Source organism: Scophthalmus maximus, chromosome 21 (assembly GCF_022379125.1).
Source record: "Scophthalmus maximus strain ysfricsl-2021 chromosome 21, ASM2237912v1, whole genome shotgun sequence".
Lineage (NCBI taxonomy): Eukaryota > Metazoa > Chordata > Actinopteri > Pleuronectiformes > Scophthalmidae > Scophthalmus > Scophthalmus maximus.
In genome coordinates this window covers 7,889,786-7,908,884 of record NC_061535.1, presented here as the reverse complement: position 1 = coordinate 7,908,884, position 19,099 = coordinate 7,889,786, and the positions used below count along the sequence as shown (strand labels likewise).

Below are 19,099 nucleotides of genomic sequence, written 5' to 3'. Positions count from 1 at the left end.
GTACAAAATCACTACAATATGGATTGTATCTCTATCTCTTGCGAGGAGGCAAGCAAACAAAAGTGTCATGCATTGCATTTCAAATTACACACCGCCCCCCACTCTACATTGCTTACTACAAGAAAGAAAACGTTCATGGGCGAGTCCCACCTAGTTCTATCTTCACTGCTGCAATTCAGACAGAAAATACTTTTGTCATAGCCAATAGTTCACAGTTGTCTTCACAAGTAGCTCTGTCTCGCACGCACGCACGTGCACACACACACACACACACACACACACACACACACACACACACACACACACACACACACACACACACACACAGATTTTCTCTGGTGAGCCTCAGTGTTTCCCTCTATTTTAAATAAAAACACTTAACCCGTAAGGTGTGTGTGTGTGTGTGTGTGTGTGTGCCTTTCATACAGACAAACGTGTTTATAAGTGAGATATATTGATGCTATAAGTCCACAGTCATGCACATTGAAAGAAGCAGCAAATGTCTGAGCAGTTACACAGGAAAGTGTTTTTTTCCATTCTTCCTTTTACACAGAAAGCGAGACATTTTCTCATAATTTTTCCCGTTTCCATTCATGTACTCAGAACGAAAGGAAACTAATGTAAGATGGTACTTTATTGGTTTAGAGAGAGATGGAATAGCACCGGCCCAGAGACTTGGTCGAATGAACATATCCTTGATTCAAACCATTTGACATGTACAGTAGTTTAGATCTACTCCAAAGTCATCTTACACAAACCATTGAGGCATTAAGTTCACTGAATCCAGTTTTTAATATTTAAATGAACTATAAAAAGCACATTAAAACATTTTCTCATTTTAGTTACAAAAATGGGTCACCTAAAGGGCTTCTCATTCACAGAAGGATTTGAACAGTGGAGGTTTACTGTAACAGTTAATGTATTTCTCTCTTTAAAAAAAAAATCCCCACCCAAAATATATAAACTTAATTGCTTAACCAAGGTATATACAGGGCATAACATCCTTGCATCTTAAAGGTTATCAAGAAAGTTTGAGGTATACAACCAAAATAGAAAGCCTGTCAGAAAACAAAATAAAAAAAAACAACAAATAGAATTAAATAAAGGAAAATGAATGCCATGATTGCTTCCTACTAGCACAGGATCACAACATTAGTGGGAGATGTTGATGTGATACTTCCGGTTGTTTCCCCTGTGGTCACAAGGGCAAAACAGCCAATATCCTCAAGCTTTGGACTGTCAATATTTACAAAGGGCATACAGTCTAATTTAGCAATGGGGAATTGTTTGAATGCTCACTTTATTTCCTTCGTGACAGGTACACACAGTGTGTGTTGAACAAAAAAAAAAAAAACAGAATTAGAAATTTATTTGATTGAATGATGTTTCCAACTTACACTGTTTATCTTTGTGCCAACCATGAAATTAAAGAGCCAAAAGCAGAATCGGATACACATGCAAGTTTTGAAAGTGGATTCAGAAATAACAGTATTGTACAAAATAATAATTACAGTTTTTTTTTATAATTATCAAAATACACCTTCTTTCTTAGCACCTCTTTATACTTTTGTGTGTTTTGAACAAGCACCATTGTAGTCGTTTTCATAAAGCACAGAGAGACCCAGAGAGGAGGTGTGTCCGCCCTCATGTCGCCTGACCCCCTCTCTCGGTTACCTCCTATTCACCCTCCGCTGCCACGCGTTCAGATGTCCTTCACCTTTTCTCCGTAACGTGGTTAAGTCATGTGGTTCGAGCCCTACAAGGGCAACAAGTATTTTCCTGGGTTACACGTACATACATGGAAAGACATGTTTGCTACACCATCTCTTATTCAAAACTTGCATGTGGCATAGAAAAGGGTGGGGGGCTAGAAATGGGGTTTGGTGGTACCCAAAACGTCTCAACTTGACCTTCTCTGCTGACCCCATCAAGTCCTTTTTTCTCTCTTTTTTCATTTTTATTTAGCCAAGGAAGCAGACGGGCCCAACTTCAAACCCAAACTTCTGGTTGGGGTCCCCAAAGTCAGTGAACATGACGTCGATGATCGGAACCTGATCGATTTTGGGAGTATTAATCTCCATCACAGTCTTTCCATAGCCCTTCCTCGTCTGCAACAAGAGAAACACGGAAACAGAGGGAAGGAGAAACCAATCAGACAAGCAAATCCCAGAAAGATACACACACTTTCACATTTCTTACTGCACAAACTCAATTACTGGTCTTTAGATCAGTGCCCTCAATAACAAGAGCAGGGCCGTCGCCGACTGACTTCAGTTACAATCACGGCTTTCAAATCACAGCTCTCCACTCGTCCTTGTTGCACTTCTAATGTGATTTCATTTCAGCAGTAACACCTCTGCTAAGCACGTGGCAAGTGGATGAAAAACTATTTAGTTTTATCTGAAACACCACAGGAGTGAATGTGTCAGAAATCCTGCTTTGCTGGAAAATAAGCTCTTAATTAGTTTTTCTTGTAGTCTCACTGACTATGTTAACTCATCACAATAAAGTCTAACATAAAAGGAAAGGAAATGGTGCATAAGGTAACAGACACATTCACTTTGAATGAAGCCAGTGACAGACAGAACTCCCTGCTCCCTGAGACTAAAAGGACGTATGGACAGGGCTTACCGCGCATCCATCGGAGAGGGCCTTGATGTAAGGGTTATTGTCATAGGACATCTCCTCGTCGTTGGCGCCCAGGAAGCGCATCGCCTTGTCGTAGCTGTCGCTGGTGATGTCGTGCCACGCCACAGACTGGTGGCAGCTGTAGGTGAAGTTTTGCCTGGCCGAGGCTGTCAGTAGTCTGAGGAAGGTCATCTGTACCATGTTGATGGAGTTTCCTTCTGCGTCAATGTAGGAAAGCTGTTGGGGACACAGAGAGAGACGGTGTAAATGTGAGAGGCAAACATCCACATTCAACTAATTAAATTGTTCATAACTGGAAAAATAACAAAACTGTGAAAAGCACAACAACACAGTTAATAAATGAGAGCAACATAAAATATACATATACATAATAATAAAGCTACTGGAAAATAACCTGTTGAAAATGTTTTGATAAACAGTTACAGCTGATAGAACTGAAGTAATTTAACCACGGTTGAATTAAAAATCGAGGAACAAACGTCCGATTCACACACAGCTTCTACAAAGCTAGTGTCTGCACACCGCTTTGTCATGATAGCATCACTAATTGAACCGACCGCACTTGCACTTTGTTCAACAAAGTCACATTTACTGAAAGAGCCAGGTCGACCGACTTCGGCTTCATCTCATCAACCTCCCCAACCCTGAAGAGCAGCAAGAAGAGATGCTGCCGCACAAGGACTTACACTAAAGCACCAATTAATTGTGTAATTAGTACTTCAATTCCAACATGGTCAACATTATATAATTACGACATTCAATTTGGAGTCTTCTTTGGCATGCGGACGTGATGAAGAGTAAAGATCAGGAGCATACTGATGAGTTTTCTGTCTGTTTAAACAGCACAAACAGGAAACAACCTGTTAAAATCACAGTCTGTGTGTGTCTGTTATTAATAAATACCACTGTGTGAAGTACTTTGACTTGTGTATATGTCAAATTGAACAAAATCACTAATTTCTCAGTTTGATACATTTTTGACTTTTCTCACAAAGTTCGATCTACAGATCCAACCTGATCCTGATCTCAACATCAACACTGTGTGAGCATCGTGTGACCATGTGCATTGAAAGCCCTCTCAGTTCAGTGACTGGAGAAGTACTGTTAATCCCACAAAGCTGTATGATGTCCTGTCTATTCACTGCGGAAATACATCAGCATGACGCCGGCCTGATGGAGCAGGACAAACGCGTGTCTCTCATTTCCGGCAACAAAAAACAAACATCAGCAGATGTTTCCCGAGAAAATGTTCAAGGGCAGAGTGAGGACTGCTGGAATTCTGCACTTCAGATGTATTCTGCTCCAGTCCTCTGCAATGTTTTATTTAATGCTTTGTTCTTTATGTGGAACGGTCTGAGAATAGCAATGATCCCACAACGACTGAAAACGCGGCACAGGATCAAAGGGATGTAGATTATTTAACTGAAAGCCAACAGTGTATACGTTAAAAAGCACATACCGTGTGCTTTGAAATTCTCTCTGCTCAGGCTCCGTCTAAAATATGAACTCTTAGGTGGTTAGGTAGTTCTTCACGGGGAGCAACTTTGTGTCACTCCCCCACAATGTCATTGGGTGATGCTGCGATTTGACTCTATTAGCAGCAGCATTCATTTTTGCAGAGTTTCTGCACAGGTACAGGGACTACAACAGGATGAATAGGAGGGCGGGGCAAACAATTCAGTACAGCCCTGAGTGAAGGAGCTTCTGCTCTGTGCAGTAAGCTCAGAGCAGGTGGATGAAGTTGGAAGAAGAGGGAAGACTTACTATTTTACCACGCTTAAATTCACTGAACCATGACCCGGGAACTTCTTTGGGCCATGAAGATATTCTGACCTTTGGGAAACAAAACCAGACAGAGGATATTAGTGGCAGACATGATCACGGGCTTTATTTTGTTACACATGTCACCCAAGCATGAGTACCACTTGTTGTGTAAAGCACAGCCTCAGGGGAACCTTCAAAAATTGCCTTTTAGTTGCTTTTCTGTTTGCACCAAAGTGAATAACAAGTCTGTGCAAGCGTAGCCCTGAAGCAAATGAAATGGTTCCCTTTGACAACTTCACCCGAGTGCTGCGCTGGCTCTTGATGTGCCGTTTCGACATGATGGCTTAAAATTTGGTGAGGAATCATAATACAAAAGAGGCAGTAATGAATTTTGTGGGTATAAATCCGGAGTCACTTACTCCATTGGACTTCTTATCTGGATAGATGCAGGTTTCGCCTCCGGCGGTGAAGTTACAGTAGACTTTGAAGGAATCCCCCGAGCACCCTTGGTTTGGATCAATCCAGTATTCACCTGATGAGAACCAAGCGCATTCAAACATCTTGTTCAACTGATGTCACAGAAAATGGCTTGAAGCTCCATGTCAAAGATAAGTGTGCTAAATTCCTTGATCCTATGTGAAATCCTTCTTCAAAAGTTATTTACAACTCATTTTTTCGTGGCTGACACACTGATGGATAAAGTGTTATTATTGAGCCTGAAACAAGCTGTAATTTATGTCAAACAATTTTGACTTAAATTTCTTCCTTCACAAAAAGAAGGCGAGTAAACAAACCTTAACCAATCCACTCTGCTGTTAATGTCTTTATTTTGTCCCCATTGCTCCTTTTGCCTGTTGCGCTACTGTGAGGACTGAGTGCCAAGAAGTCATTTAAAAAGAGACATTTACCAAAACAAACATGCTGGAGTTCTATCACTGATGAGTCCCTAACTTAGCTTCTAAATCACTTTTTGTTTCCACTTGATTAACAGTTTTCAGAAGAACAGGCATCTAGACCAACAACTACATTTGAGAGAGTGGGGAGAATCTCCAGTGTCTCAATTGTATAGATCAACTTTGTGATCTATACCAAAAAGAGTCATGCGTTTCCATATAAAAATCTCTCTCAGCATAATCTCTCGCAGTTTGATTTGACTCACCATCAGGGAACTCTGGGTGGCTCAGCTGCAGATCTTTGCATGTTCTGGCGGGGTTGTTTTGCGTGCCCATGGGGTACTTCATGCGTTCAATGTCCTGTTTGAGGTTGTTGAGTGAGCCGAAGATGTCCTCCATGCCCTCGCCGTAGTCCATGATGGTGCCAGCTGCGTCTGACTGCATGTCACTGGAACGCTTGGTCTTCTTAGGTGACTGGATGGGCAGCGGCTGAATCACCTCACCAGGTGGGCCCTACAGGTAGTAATGTGAAATAATGTTTGAGATTTAATACGATATAAGACTGAGCAGACGGTGAGTTTGCACAGTGCTATTATGATGAGTATTGAATATACTCACTGGAGGACCAGGAGGACCAACTGTACCAGTGTCTCCTTTTTGACCAGCGGGACCCTGGGTGAAACATGAACAGAAAACATTATCCAGGCTGAATTACACACTTAATATCAGTGACAATACACCTTTAAAAAGACACTAATTCTACTCACGCTGGAACCCTTTGCTCCCTTGGGACCTTGAGGACCCTGCATTAGACAGGACAAAAGCACAGCAATTTAGCAAAGTTATTTTATCTCTATTGTAGAATCTAAATGAGAGACTGATTGAGTAAAGGACTCACAGGCAGACCAGGGGGACCTGGGGGTCCGAGAGGACCAGCAGCTCCACCGATACCCTATGATTTGATGAGATAAAAGCTAAAGTCAGAGTCAAAGAAACATTGGACAGAAAAAACTATTATGGAGAGGCTGGAATAAAAAGGGGAGAATAGCTCTACAATGTGAAGGTGGGGGGCTTTTCATTTATGAGCTGAGCAGATGCAAGAAGCTTTCACATGGAATTGACCACTTGTCCTTTCAATGTCACAAACGGACAGACAACGTGACAGACAACGTGAAAACATATGGTCTCTACGGCTGTGGTTGCCGGTGTGGAGGCATTTCAACAGGAGGCCTAGAGTACTTCAGGACCTAAAATAGAAATGATTATTTTATGATTATTCAAAAAAGTTTTCACATGAGTGAAAACTTTTTTGAAGCCCCTGCCCTCTGACAAAAAGGGACATTACAGTGTCATTTGGCTTAATCACCAGATACTTAAACCAGGCCATCACCTTAAATCACTAAGTCAGGGCAGACTGGGGAACACAGCAGGACAAATATTCAGTCATTCTGCAATGTTTATTTAAAAATGGATGAAGGCTGTCATCAGTGGTCTATTGAGACAGAGGTTTAACCTTCTTTCAGTACTGTTTCCTATTTAAATGGAGGACTCTGGTTGAAAAAAGAAAATCATAGTCAAAGTGCTCCTCCGTGTTTAGGCTTCTCGCTGGACTACAGGGAGTGTAGGAAGAATACTGGTTGGACACCTGCTAGCAGTTGAAAACTAGAAGTAAATGAAGATCTATACACTTAGATCAAAGCTTTCCAAAAGATGAATCTTTTTTTCTATCATAAAACAGAGATAAAGAAGGAATCACATAGTTCAGAAAGTGCATCAAGATACCCCAGAGCCATGTTTTAATGCTTCATCTGCTTTTATAGTAATTTGAATAAATAATCCAGTCGGTCAAAAACTAGAACAAACAGAATGTTTGCTCACTGTGAAAAAGCTGAGTGAGCAGATGTGCATTGCAGTGCAGGGCTCAGCTGTGCAGGTTTTAGTCAACAGCAAATGACTGTAGCAAGATTGGGCCACGGTGAAAGGGCAAAGGGGCCTAAAAAATGGCAAAAGGTGGAGGGCTAGTGTGGAAATGGAGTCATCAATCACTTACACCATCGCCCTTGCCTCCAGGGGAACCTTGGGGTCCGGGCAAACCTCGGTCTCCTTTCTCTCCTTGCTCCCCGGGGGGTCCAATCAAACCAATCAAACCTGGGTGACCCTGCAGGGCGAAAACAAATGTGCACACACAAAGAACAATCAAAGTTTACCGCCATGTCCCTTTGTGCAGTCAAACTTTAAAGCTACTGCACACAAGTTTGTCAAGGTCACAACTAAGAATGAAGCACTAAGCTATAAATGAAGTTTCATTACAATACAAATCCCCAGGCTTTATCATTTAAATGTGTCTGCTGCAAAAGACAAAAAGTAAAAAAAAAAAGAAATGCAAAGGGCAATTAAATGAATAAATGCTAAATGGACTCCACTGCCACCAGGAGCTGCTTGGGGTTCAGTGTTCTTTGTCTGGACAGGAGGAACTTGGAGGGATTGAACTGCAAACCTGCTCTACCTCCAAGGCCACGGCCGCCTCAATTCACAACACCAAGATGATGACTGTGTCAAATAATCGGGCCTGCATGGTTGGAGCTTTCCTTTTACAGCCTTTTAAACTGCTCTCTCTCAAGCCACCATGTCAGTGTGTAGGAGGTGATTTAGATCCTGAATATCCTTCGCAGTCATATTTTACCGGCAAATTTGACAATGGCGGCAAAAAAAGGATTGGACAGTTTAGACTTATAAATCACTTTGTGCTGCATATTCAGTACTGTTCTGAGGTTCTTACAGCAGCAACGGCAAAACCAATTTTGTTACCTAGATGTTAAGCCTGCATAGGTATTAACAATGTTTTGTAATTCTAAAAGATGTGTTATGGTAGTGAAGCTGAATAAAAGTTATGAGCAGCCCCAACAAAAGTCTATTTTCAGGTTTATCTTCCAGTCTATCTGGAAACTGGAAATGGAAAAGGAAAAAAAAGGGCCACACTCACCTTTTCACCCTTAGATCCAGGGTCACCTTTCAGACCAGGAAGACCGGGAGGACCCTGAACAACAGCAGAAGTTAAAAATCAGTTTTGCAGAGAAAACACAACTTGGACAGTGTGAGGCATAGAGGCAAGACAGAAAGTTTGAAAAAGGTGAAAAATGAGCTGTCAAAATGAGACACAAAAAGACAACAAAGCAGAGACGGGTGAAAAACATAGAAAACACACATATGGGAAAATACACATATCCCAAAACTATTTAAATGTTTAATTGCGACATGGTCAGTACACTGAGACTGTAGGTCTGGAATAAGTTTAACCTAAAGACTGGGAAAGGGAATCCACCTCCAATGACTACAACTCTAGTTAGATAGATACATATTGAGAGAGATGATGCGTACTCACCATGGGACCAGGTGGACCATCTTGTCCCGGGGCACCTGGTAGTCCTTGTTCACCCTGTAAAAAGCCGTTCAGTTGTAGTGAGCATTATGGGCTGCTGTTTTTCATCAAGTCTCCCATTGATTTTCTGTGCTCAGCACAATGATTAATAGCCCAAAGTGGGGAAAAAATGTGCTGGAATAAACAAGCGAAACTAAATTATAAGCCAAATGGGAGAATTGATTATTCCATGAAGTCCATCATCAAGCCTTAGCAGGACTTTTCTATGTGTAAACACCGACTGTGTGTGTGTGTGTTTTAAGTTTGCTGAAACTATATGCATCATATCACAGGGGACTGTCATTGTTGTAGCTCAGACTTACAACAGGACCAGGGATTCCACGTAGACCCTCTGGACCTGGCTTTCCTGAAGGTCCTTGGGGACCAACCGGTCCCGTTTTACCTGCTGGACCCTCTGCACCGGCCTCGCCCTGTATGTGGACATACAAGTGTGGTGAAAGAAGGTCCCAGGTTAAACAATACGCCATGATCCAGGAATCTGATTGGTGTTGTAATAATACCAATAAAGTGCCTATTATTGTTTATTTGTTTGGATCAAAGATAAGTTATTTTACTGACATCATCTCATGGCTATCTTGTTAAAAATTTCTTTGAGCCTCTCGACATCTCAGGGTATTTCTTTTTAATCAGAATTCAGCAGCGGGCTGCTTTTAGCTTTAAATCATGCTGAGACAGTTTGTTACATGTAGATCTGGTAAATGGGGAAAAGCAAACGAGACTCAAATGAAGCAAAGTGCTCCCGCTCCTGCGCACAAGGTTCACAACAGGCACAACAATTATAGACAAAGTCATGTTTCCATTTGAATTTCATCAAAAAAATTCATCATTGCCAGAAGACCAAAGTGTGCCAGAGCTGCCCATCTGTAATCTGAAATATGTCACTATTCACACAGACCAGACAGAACATGGAAATGAGATTGTCACTTTGAGATTGCTTTAAGCAATGAAAGGTGCCCTATAAATGAAATGTATTACTATTATTATTATTGTCAGGTTTGAGCTGCAAGGTGTTTACAGGTCACAGGCTTACTGGAAAACAGCAGAGCTACTTTACTAAAGTGACGTGTATTACAGCTGTAGTTCTTTCACATTAAGCCGACATAAACATTGCACAGAAATTATAATCTAAAGTTTTACATCCAAGAATAGAGGTATCCTTCTGTAGTCAATATGTTTCATATACAACATGCACCAGCTGAACAGAAAGTGTATACATTTAGAAGCCAGGAGATTGGTGTAGAACACGAGGGTACTACAATTTGACAGTGCTTGGATTCACACTAAGAGAGAAAAGCACACATGAGGGCTAGACATAAAGAGCATCAACTCCTTTCGTCTGTCTTGAAATTAAGCCACACCACAATGCAAGAAACAAGTCAATCTTCATTTTTACTCAAATAGGCTGTGTCCGTAAATTTAGACCCTAATCTGTGGTGGAAGTGAAGTGACTTCTGCATTTCTGTGCTTTTAATAAAAGAGGGGGGGCAATGTGGGTGGGGCGGGGGGGGGGGGGGGGGGGGGGGGCAGCAGAGGGTGTTGCTGATATGCCTCTCACTGTGTGCAGGATGAATTGATTTTGTTACCTTAGCGCCCTTCTCTCCTTGCCTGCCCTCTGCACCTGCAGCTCCCGGAGGTCCCTGCGGAGGATGACACGACACTGCTTTAGCATTTCAACACAGCATCAACACAAACCAACTGTGCAACAAAACTGTACAAGCAAGAAAATGTTCATCTTTGACCTTTGACAACATGTCAGAGGCTCATCAGGACACAGATGAGCTGAAATCAATCAGGTATGCATCTGTTTACCTGTTGGTTCATTTTCTGATGTGTTTCTGTGCTAAACAAAGAAGGATCACCATCACCACTAGGCATGTTGCCAGGTCGTCTCCACAGCAATTTACTTTTATCGGATTTCATTTTGAACAACTGTCTTGCCTGATAAATACTTGGGGGGTGCCGTCTTTGAACAGGAAAGATAATCCATTGTCCTTGAATGTGCACAACTTCACTAATGTCAAGATCTATATGAATGATCGTTGTCTGCCAGCAAAAACGTACAACCATGCAGCCAAGTGTAAGGAAACAGAAAAAAACACACACACACACACACACACACACACGTACACACACACACACACACACAAACAGCCTTCATCAGTCTCGGCCCGGGCTGACAGGTCATCTTTCCTCTCTGGTCAGGATCTTTTAAGGCCCGAAATGTTTTCTTTCAACTCCACCACCACTCGTCCCCCTTCAAAACAGCTCTCCATCCGAACTCCACTCTGATCTGCAGCCAGCGTGCTACCGACTGAGAGCCTATAAGTTGAGCTCACCACCTGCCTTTGAGCTTTCATCTTCTCCAGATCGTGCCTCTTACTGGCGGTGAAAATGGAGGCTCTTGATCAGCACAATTGCAGCAGAATTTATAGCAGCCAGAGTCAATGTGGCAGATGTTTTCTCCTCATCAAGGTGGTATGATGAAGAGCAGCGGTGCTCAAAACATCACTGGGTGAAAATGAGAGCCCTGCAGTGTGCAAGCTCTTTATTTTATTTGAGTTTTTGTTGACTGTGCTGCATCAGGTGTATTGGACACTGTTTATTACTGTTATTAAATGCATAAATGCGGAGTGACCAGAACCCAAAATAAAAAAAATAAAAAAATTCAAATGAATGAGTCTAATAACCTATTCCATATCCCCCTTTTCAAGAAGCAAAGTTGAATACATTTCCAGTATTAAGACATTATCAAATCAGATGAAACTAAACCTGCTGCTACTCTAAATTGACTGGTTCAGAATCAGGGCCAGAGCTCGGGAGCAATTTTGAACGACTGTTGCTAATTTCTACAGGCAAAATGCTGAGTGGACACGAGTCAAACGATCCCAAACAATCCAAACTGTGTGATTATGTATTCAGAGGAGCAACCTGTGGCAGATCATATTAGGTCCCATTTTATTTCAAAGCAGGTTTGGAGCCATGTGTGATAAAAATAGCCATTTTCCTTACCATAATCCCTCAGGCCATTTAGCTGGAACATATGCTGATACCATGCTAAATGCTCAGAATGCAAATTCCATTGGACACATTAGAAAAGCAATGAATCCTGGTTTAAAAATGCGTGACATGTTTCCTTCCCATTGGACTGAGCCGCGGAGTCTTCCTTTGAAATGCAGTCGCTCACTTCAAATTGTGACTTTTCTTTCAAATTCAGGATAATGGCTGCTCATTTCCATGTGAACTGAGCTTCACATCAAACTGGAGTAATTGTAATGTTCCATCTCAGAAACCAGAGACTGACTATAATTCATTAATGGCTTCACCATAATCTCATTATAATCAACACATCCAAGGATTAAAGTTTTTTTTAATTTCTCTGTTGGAGGTCACTCCTAAAGCCAGCTGTTCTCTACTCATTACCTCTTAACAACTTATCCACGTCCATGTTATGCCTTTGTTTTTCTCCAGGTGTCCGTCAAGCAGCTATGGATCAATAATGTGTCAGACTTGCTATTTCTCTCTCGCTTTCTTCTCACTGCTCAGGACATAAATGAGTTTGGAATCTGCCGCTCCTTTTTTCCAGATAGTTTTTGTAAATCTTTTCAATATCTTGAAATATATCTTATATAGCGAAGACAAAAAAAAGAAGAAGAAAAGATTCATGACTTTCGCATCCTGACGTTCATATCTCTGTAGGCTTTGAGACAGCTTTTCTTTGTCTTGACCCCTTAAATCTCCCACCTAGTTTCCTCCGCTCTGCTTTTAATGAAAATGAATCTCTCATGCTTTACTGCCAAGATTGACTTGTTGAGGAGGAGTTGTTCGAGGCGGGGTATTGGTCCATTGGCTGTGGCCCCCGTGTGCAATGCCAACAGACACACACTCCCTTTATTTATCTTAAAACAGGGCTACGACATTTCACATGAACTTATCGACTTCTGTTCTGGCGCTGACAAAAGCTTTGGTCAGAAAGACATTTCATGACAAAGCAACTCAAAGAACTTGAAATGATGAAATTCCCTCCAATACATCAAACTGCTTAATCTTGGATTATAGCCAGAAGCATCACCAGTGATGCATACACACAAACACTGCACTAAAATGAGATTTAATACTTACTCTCTTGCCAGGTGGTCCGGGTGGGCCAGCTTCCCCTGATGGACCTGGAGGTCCCTGAAAAACAAGCAAGATGTGCCATTAAGACAATGAAATGGTTTGTACTAACAAACAAGTCAGAGCTGATATGAACTTTGATGAGAGTGCAGCTGGCTTCACTAAACATGCCATTTTGTCCGGCAAAAGGACATTAACACAGAAAGCATAATGACATTTGGGGGATATTCAGCCCCAAGATAGTCCAGAAGAATTCAGACCAAAGATTCATGAATCTCTGCACTGTCGGTAATGATAACATACACTACTGTGCTCCCTGAGACACTGGCATCCAAATATCTCTGAGATAACTGCAGGCAATCAAAACATTTTTCTTTAAATAAATTATTTGTATTAGTAGATATTCACAACGCTAGGGAAGGAATGGTTGAACTGGTCTACATGGTTATATGTATATGTGAATAACAACTGGATATATATGTTTTGTACAGAGTCATTAAAACAAAATTGAAAATATTTCATTTTTACCATACCTTGTAGAGACTTTTTTTTATTTTAGCACTTCAGCATGTAATCGGGGTTCACAAACAAACTACGTAACATTCATGGAGTAAACATAAGACTTTCAGTTTTTCTTTGGCTCATCTAAATTCATAAATCTTGTTCGAATCCCCATTAGCTTTTGCAACAGCAGTTGCTAATCATCCAGAGGTCCACGAGTTGCGATTCGTTGCACTTTACACGGGGTCAGCACCATTTCTGTTTGGCTATTATTTCTAATCATACTTTATGAATCTGCAAAGCAGATAGTAAAAGTCCATTTACCCTACACCCAAGAGTATGAGGTAAATATCTTACATTAAAATGCTGCAGTGTAAATTATTTACCCACTGAATATAATTACAGCTTTTACTGCAGGCAAACTTGTGGTGGATTACAAAAACAAGTGATATTCATAGTTGTTCATTAACAGAGACAATGTACAGTAGCTGATTCTTAAGAAAATAAGATTACATTATGTGTTTGTAAAGCTTCCCTCAAGTGAACCGTAGACAGTATATTATATATAATGCAGTCATTTGTTTGGTCCAAATGACAAAAAATGACAGCAACTTACCGGCTGACCGCTCTCCCCATCCTCTCCCTTCTCGCCTGCTTCCCCATCAGTGCCCTGGAACAGACAGATCCGCAGGTTAGATTATGTCTGACGCTGGAAAAATATATATTCTGTACTATAACTACTTAACTGCTCAATTCATGGTTAAAACATAATTCACAACACAAAGAGCTACATAATTTACTGGTTAGGTCTTTTATATGGTAATCATTGCTTCAAGATTTCATACTTACAGCAACACCTGGCTCTCCAGGAGGGCCAGGGTCTCCAGGGAATCCAACTGGTCCCTTTAAGAGAATGAAATGATATGCATGAGTGTGGCAAAGGAATCGTGAGGCACCGCCGAAATAATCTCCCTGCGTTCAGGCATTAAGGGCATGGTTAGTAATTTAGACAGTGATTTAGTCCTGGTGTACCTGGTAACAGCCACTGAAGGCAATTTGATGGACTTAATGATGATGTTGCAAATCCATGAGAAAATGCTTCACTGCATTCCATTACCATGCAGGCATAAAATATAATCTCCTGCGATAAAAAGGCTTTTTAGCCTTCAAATATGTTCTAGGATAAAACTGTCTGCCTTCAGGGGGTGTGGGGGGTGTACTTTTAAAGCAGACATATTTTAGCCTCTGTGAGTGAATGCCGGAAAACTCCCTTTGCAGCTTTGGTCGACTTACAGGGTTGCCCTTTGGACCATCGTCTCCGGGGGGTCCTTTGGCACCAGCAGGTCCTGCAGCTCCTGGCGGGCCAGCCTCTCCTTTCTCTCCTCTCTCACCTTTGGGTCCCTGTAATGTAGGGGGTGGTGGGACATATTCATTATCAGTACCACAGAGGTACGTTTTCTTTTAAGAGTCACATGATCAACACAACCAAGACACACCGAAGCTCTTTTCATCATCCACATCCATATAGTGTTCAGTCATATAATGCGTACGTATTGGGTGTAATGTTATGTGTTTGTTTGTCTTTAGATATGTCGATGACACCAACAGTTTGATGGGGAACTAGCAGGGGGCATTATGAACGACTGTAATCAGGCTCTTCTCAACAATCTACTGTCATATCTCAATGTTGATAAATGAGGCAGCAGGGCTAATAGAGCCATCAGTGATGGATGTTCTCCAAAAGTTTTTTTTAAATATATAAAGCTAATCAAATTGCCATACATCTCTCTTTGGAAATAACATATTCGAGCATGTGGATATTATAAATTGATCATTTTTTAATTAATCAATCTATAATTCTCTCTGACATTCAGTATTCTAGAGAAATTACAAAACTTGGAAAGTCCTTTACTACTGCCTCACTGAATCTATCGAAAAAAAGTTAAAGTGTGCTCAGCTAAGCGGATGTCAGATGTGTTCATGACAACTTGTTTCATGGTGTCTGCAATCATTGTTCGTTAGGACACAAGCACCAGTCATGTCCCCCTAATAATTATGTCTTAAGAGTCTGGGAAGAGACTCAATTTGGCAGACTTTGTGGACATTGGGTGCAACGCGGATGAACCAAGCTAAGATGAACTACAAGCCTCAATGTGAGGAGCTATTACTTTCACTGTGATGAATACACAGTGTCATCGTCTGGTTAAATTGGATTGTGTTCTATATTTGCCTTAACCTATCCATTAAGCATCTGTTTTTCTGGGGTTTACCTGATGTTGCTGCTCCTGTTACCTATTAATTCTGCCAACCTTAGTGGTGCGGTACATTAAAGCGAAGTGAAATTACGTTTGAAGACAAGACAAACAAATATTAAACATTCCTGCCACACACATATTTAGCTTTTCACATTAGAAACACAAACACATCTTACTTACCCCAGTTCCAGGCTCTCCAGATGGTCCGGGGTTTCCAGCCTCACCTTGCTCACCCTGTGGTAAGACAAATGTCAGTGTCTGGACAGATAAACCATCACCCCCACACAGAGCGCTTCCAAAGTCGGGCGAAGCAAATAAAGTCACACCTACTACAAAATTGTTCATACAGAAGCCACAAATAGCTGAGTTTGTTACTGTAGTTGATTACAAGGCTGTTAAAAGTTACTGTAACTCCAAGTGGTCTCTTAAAGTGTTGGTAGCTCTTCATGTTTCATATTTCACAGTCATTGTGAACAGCATTAAGTATTCATAGTCCAGTCGTCTGCCAAATGGCAGTAAATGGACTCATCTTGTTGGAAGTGTAAAACAGACACTAATAGTGTCAATGCACTAACTCAGACAAAAAGCCTGTGCAGATGAAAAGAGCAGACTGCAGGTGGTAACAGAGGGAGCGGGCTGGACGGGGTTGGTCAGCAGTATTCTGTGTCCCGAAGCCCAACATCACAATGTTAGACAGGCAGAACACCCTGTGGTGCAATGATGCTTACCTTCTCACCCACAGATCCCATGGGACCCACACCACCTGGAGGACCTTGTGGACCCTGCAGCAGGAAACAATGAAAGAGATTAGTCATCATCTGGGTGAGTATGCATGGTGATATCTAGTTGTTTCAATATAAGATAGGTGAGGTGAAGCTGTTCAACATGTGGTTATCGATACGTCAGAGTCCAGCATGGAACAGATCCTGGTTGTATAATTGGTGCATACACATTGTTATCAATTGGCCATACGTACATCAGCTCCACTGGGACCCTGAGGACCTCTGGGGCCAGGGGGACCAGGAGGGCCCTGAGGAACAGAAATAAACAGTGTTGTTAAAGTGCAGTACACTATTATAAGAGAATGTACAAGAAGCAGATGTGTTTCTTACCATGGGGCCAACATCACCGTTCTCTCCCTTCTCACCAGGGGGTCCGGGAAGCCCCTGAGAAAAACGAATAAACAGTCATCAGAAAATAAAGTAATCATGTTACAAGCACACGGTGCTGCTGTTGCATGAATAAGCAATGGCGTTCTTAAAGATCTAAATTTGTTTGTGCTGTTAAGTGCATTCACAGCAGCTGTTGCTGCTTGAGATTTAATTGGAGATTGGATTTGATAGCTGGAATACATTGCAGTGATGCACTGAAATATTAAAATTTGGTTATCTGTGGGCCAGAATATGCATAAATGACATGTATCTATGTTTTAACAGCAGTTTTGTCCTATTATCCGTTCAGTTAAATATTCAGGGAGCCTGTGCTGAGCAAAGTCAACAGAACACAACACTAGTAGTATCAAAAGCAGTGCATCTTGGTGATGACACGAGACAGAATTTAAATCCTTTGAGTACTGCATTAAAATGTTTCATTCGTCTGAGCTTTACATGGGGAAGTCAGTGATGTACATGTATCACATATCTCCACACTGGGGTGAGCACAACAGGGGTTTAATCGTCTGCTTAAATACAAAAAAAAATGAAGATGAGGTTATTTAATTCTGCAATTCTGTATCCAGCTTCGCAAAACACGTAACACAATGCTCCCTATCTGTTTGCTCTCCTCTTTGCAGTCAGTGACTTGTTCATCTTCACTCCGAGGTGCAGACATTCTGCAGATCCTGCTCAGCGACGCATGTCGGATGAGCAGCGCGGTCAAGGCCTCATACGTGCGTTTGATCCCTTACATTTCTACCAGTAATTGCAGTGATTAAATCGCAGCGCCGTGCTCTGCCCTCTGTGTGAGACTGTTCTAGATTCGGTCGCAGTTTGTTATCTGTATAAAGTGTAAGGTTATGAGGGAGGAGATCAAAATCAATGAATTCCCCTACATGCACTGACACCAACCTCAAATACTCACAACTCGGAGAGAGAGAGAAAAAATTCTGCTCTTCACATTACATCTAAAGGGCACGCGAGGTCGTCCTCGTGTTTTGCAAGTATTTTATGTTGTTGCAAAAAAGAGTGTGAAGCTTCATGCTGATTCCTTGTTGAGAAATCTCATCTGTGTAAAGGTCGCCTCCAGTCAGAGATCGTTAACTGAGCTACTAATTATGCATCACGGTAAATGTGTTCGATGAGGAACCCACGATCAGAGCAGGTCAGTCAAGGAGCAATTAATGGAATAGCAATGGGAAGTGTATTACTTCCAATTAAAAGACCATTGAATAAAATCCTGCAGAGAAAGGATAGCAACTTGGAATGATGAGCAGTGGTATATGTAATTTCATCACAACAAGGACCTCAACCTCTAAACTGATTACTAATAATCAGATGGTTACTAATAAATAGGCTAGAACTGAGGGGGAGGTCCTATCTCGTTGGATTGTTGATACAGTACACCAAAACATCAATAAGCATAGTTATAGTGTAGATTAGTTGATGCCCACATTTTTGTGTCAAGTTGCTGTGCCTGGATTAAACCATGTTTTTGGACTGGTAGAGTCACACACATGAATCAAAAAGAAAAACATGGCAGTAAGGATGAGCCTTTTTCTAAAGAAGCATACACACTGACGAAGACTCGTTGGTGTGTGTGAGACATTTCAATGTGAAAGACCCTTAACACAGGAGGTGATGGAGGAAGGATGATGCCAGTGAAAGGAGATGAGAGATGTCATTACTGCAGGTCAAAACTAGGCCAACATACAATACACACCACAGATCCTATAAAAGCAGCGCATCCTGCAAAGGCAACTGCGTAAGTGCGAGTTTGTGCGTCTGCCTTTGTTTGCACTGTAGCAAGGTGGGGGATGAATGTTTCAGTGTTTTTCATCTCTATACAATACTGCTTCTGGTACGGGCAGAATGAGTGAATATATGACTATGAAAAGTAAGTAAATAACAGTGTAGTTAAAATAGACTGTGGCGTAAAAAATTGATATTGGAGGACAAAAAGGCACAATAAGTGGTCTGAGACTTCTGAGGCTAAGAGTAAATAATAAAAGGATAAATTCTTTGCATTTGTAATTTTATAGTCCACTTCTGTATTGGAAAGCGGTTAGCAGCTCTCTCATGTCTGAAAAACTATATTAGACAATGTTAATAGAGTCACCAGATATGACCTAATGACCCTCGTCATATGCAGCCCACAGTACTGTACAAACCAGATAAGTGGCAGCGGGACAGAACAGATTATGAATGACAATATTACGCAGGAAAAAAAAACCTGGATTCATGTATCTGCTGTGTGCTACTGTATTCCTCATCTGAAGAGTCAATCTCACCAGCTCCCTTTGCTACCACGGGAGATTACTTTTTATTATA

The 19,099-nt window shown here is 41.5% G+C and overlaps 1 protein-coding gene across 8 annotated transcripts in view; it reads right to left on the bottom strand.

The window, feature by feature from the left end:
* Positions 1 to 773: 773 nt before the first annotated feature.
* The window catches only part of col11a1a (collagen, type XI, alpha 1a), a 69,982-nt gene continuing 51,656 nt past the window's right edge, over positions 774 to 19,099 (bottom strand). For all 8 annotated transcript variants that reach the window (XM_035619546.2, XM_035619548.2, XM_035619545.2 and 5 more), the window contains 21 exons: positions 16,727 to 16,780; positions 16,591 to 16,644; positions 16,343 to 16,396; positions 15,795 to 15,848; positions 14,653 to 14,760; positions 14,209 to 14,262; positions 13,976 to 14,029; positions 12,865 to 12,918; positions 10,329 to 10,382; positions 9,048 to 9,155; positions 8,689 to 8,742; positions 8,290 to 8,343; positions 7,357 to 7,464; positions 6,205 to 6,258; positions 6,074 to 6,109; positions 5,925 to 5,978; positions 5,573 to 5,819; positions 4,833 to 4,945; positions 4,414 to 4,482; positions 2,632 to 2,865; positions 774 to 2,108 (listed from right to left, as the gene is read on the bottom strand). In XM_035619546.2, the coding sequence (XP_035475439.1) occupies positions 1,962 to 2,108; positions 2,632 to 2,865; positions 4,414 to 4,482; positions 4,833 to 4,945; positions 5,573 to 5,819; positions 5,925 to 5,978; positions 6,074 to 6,109; positions 6,205 to 6,258; positions 7,357 to 7,464; positions 8,290 to 8,343; positions 8,689 to 8,742; positions 9,048 to 9,155; positions 10,329 to 10,382; positions 12,865 to 12,918; positions 13,976 to 14,029; positions 14,209 to 14,262; positions 14,653 to 14,760; positions 15,795 to 15,848; positions 16,343 to 16,396; positions 16,591 to 16,644; positions 16,727 to 16,780 (1,818 nt within the window). In that variant the 3' untranslated portion in view covers positions 774 to 1,961. The remainder of the gene's footprint in view (positions 2,109 to 2,631; positions 2,866 to 4,413; positions 4,483 to 4,832; positions 4,946 to 5,572; positions 5,820 to 5,924; positions 5,979 to 6,073; positions 6,110 to 6,204; positions 6,259 to 7,356; positions 7,465 to 8,289; positions 8,344 to 8,688; positions 8,743 to 9,047; positions 9,156 to 10,328; positions 10,383 to 12,864; positions 12,919 to 13,975; positions 14,030 to 14,208; positions 14,263 to 14,652; positions 14,761 to 15,794; positions 15,849 to 16,342; positions 16,397 to 16,590; positions 16,645 to 16,726; positions 16,781 to 19,099) is intronic.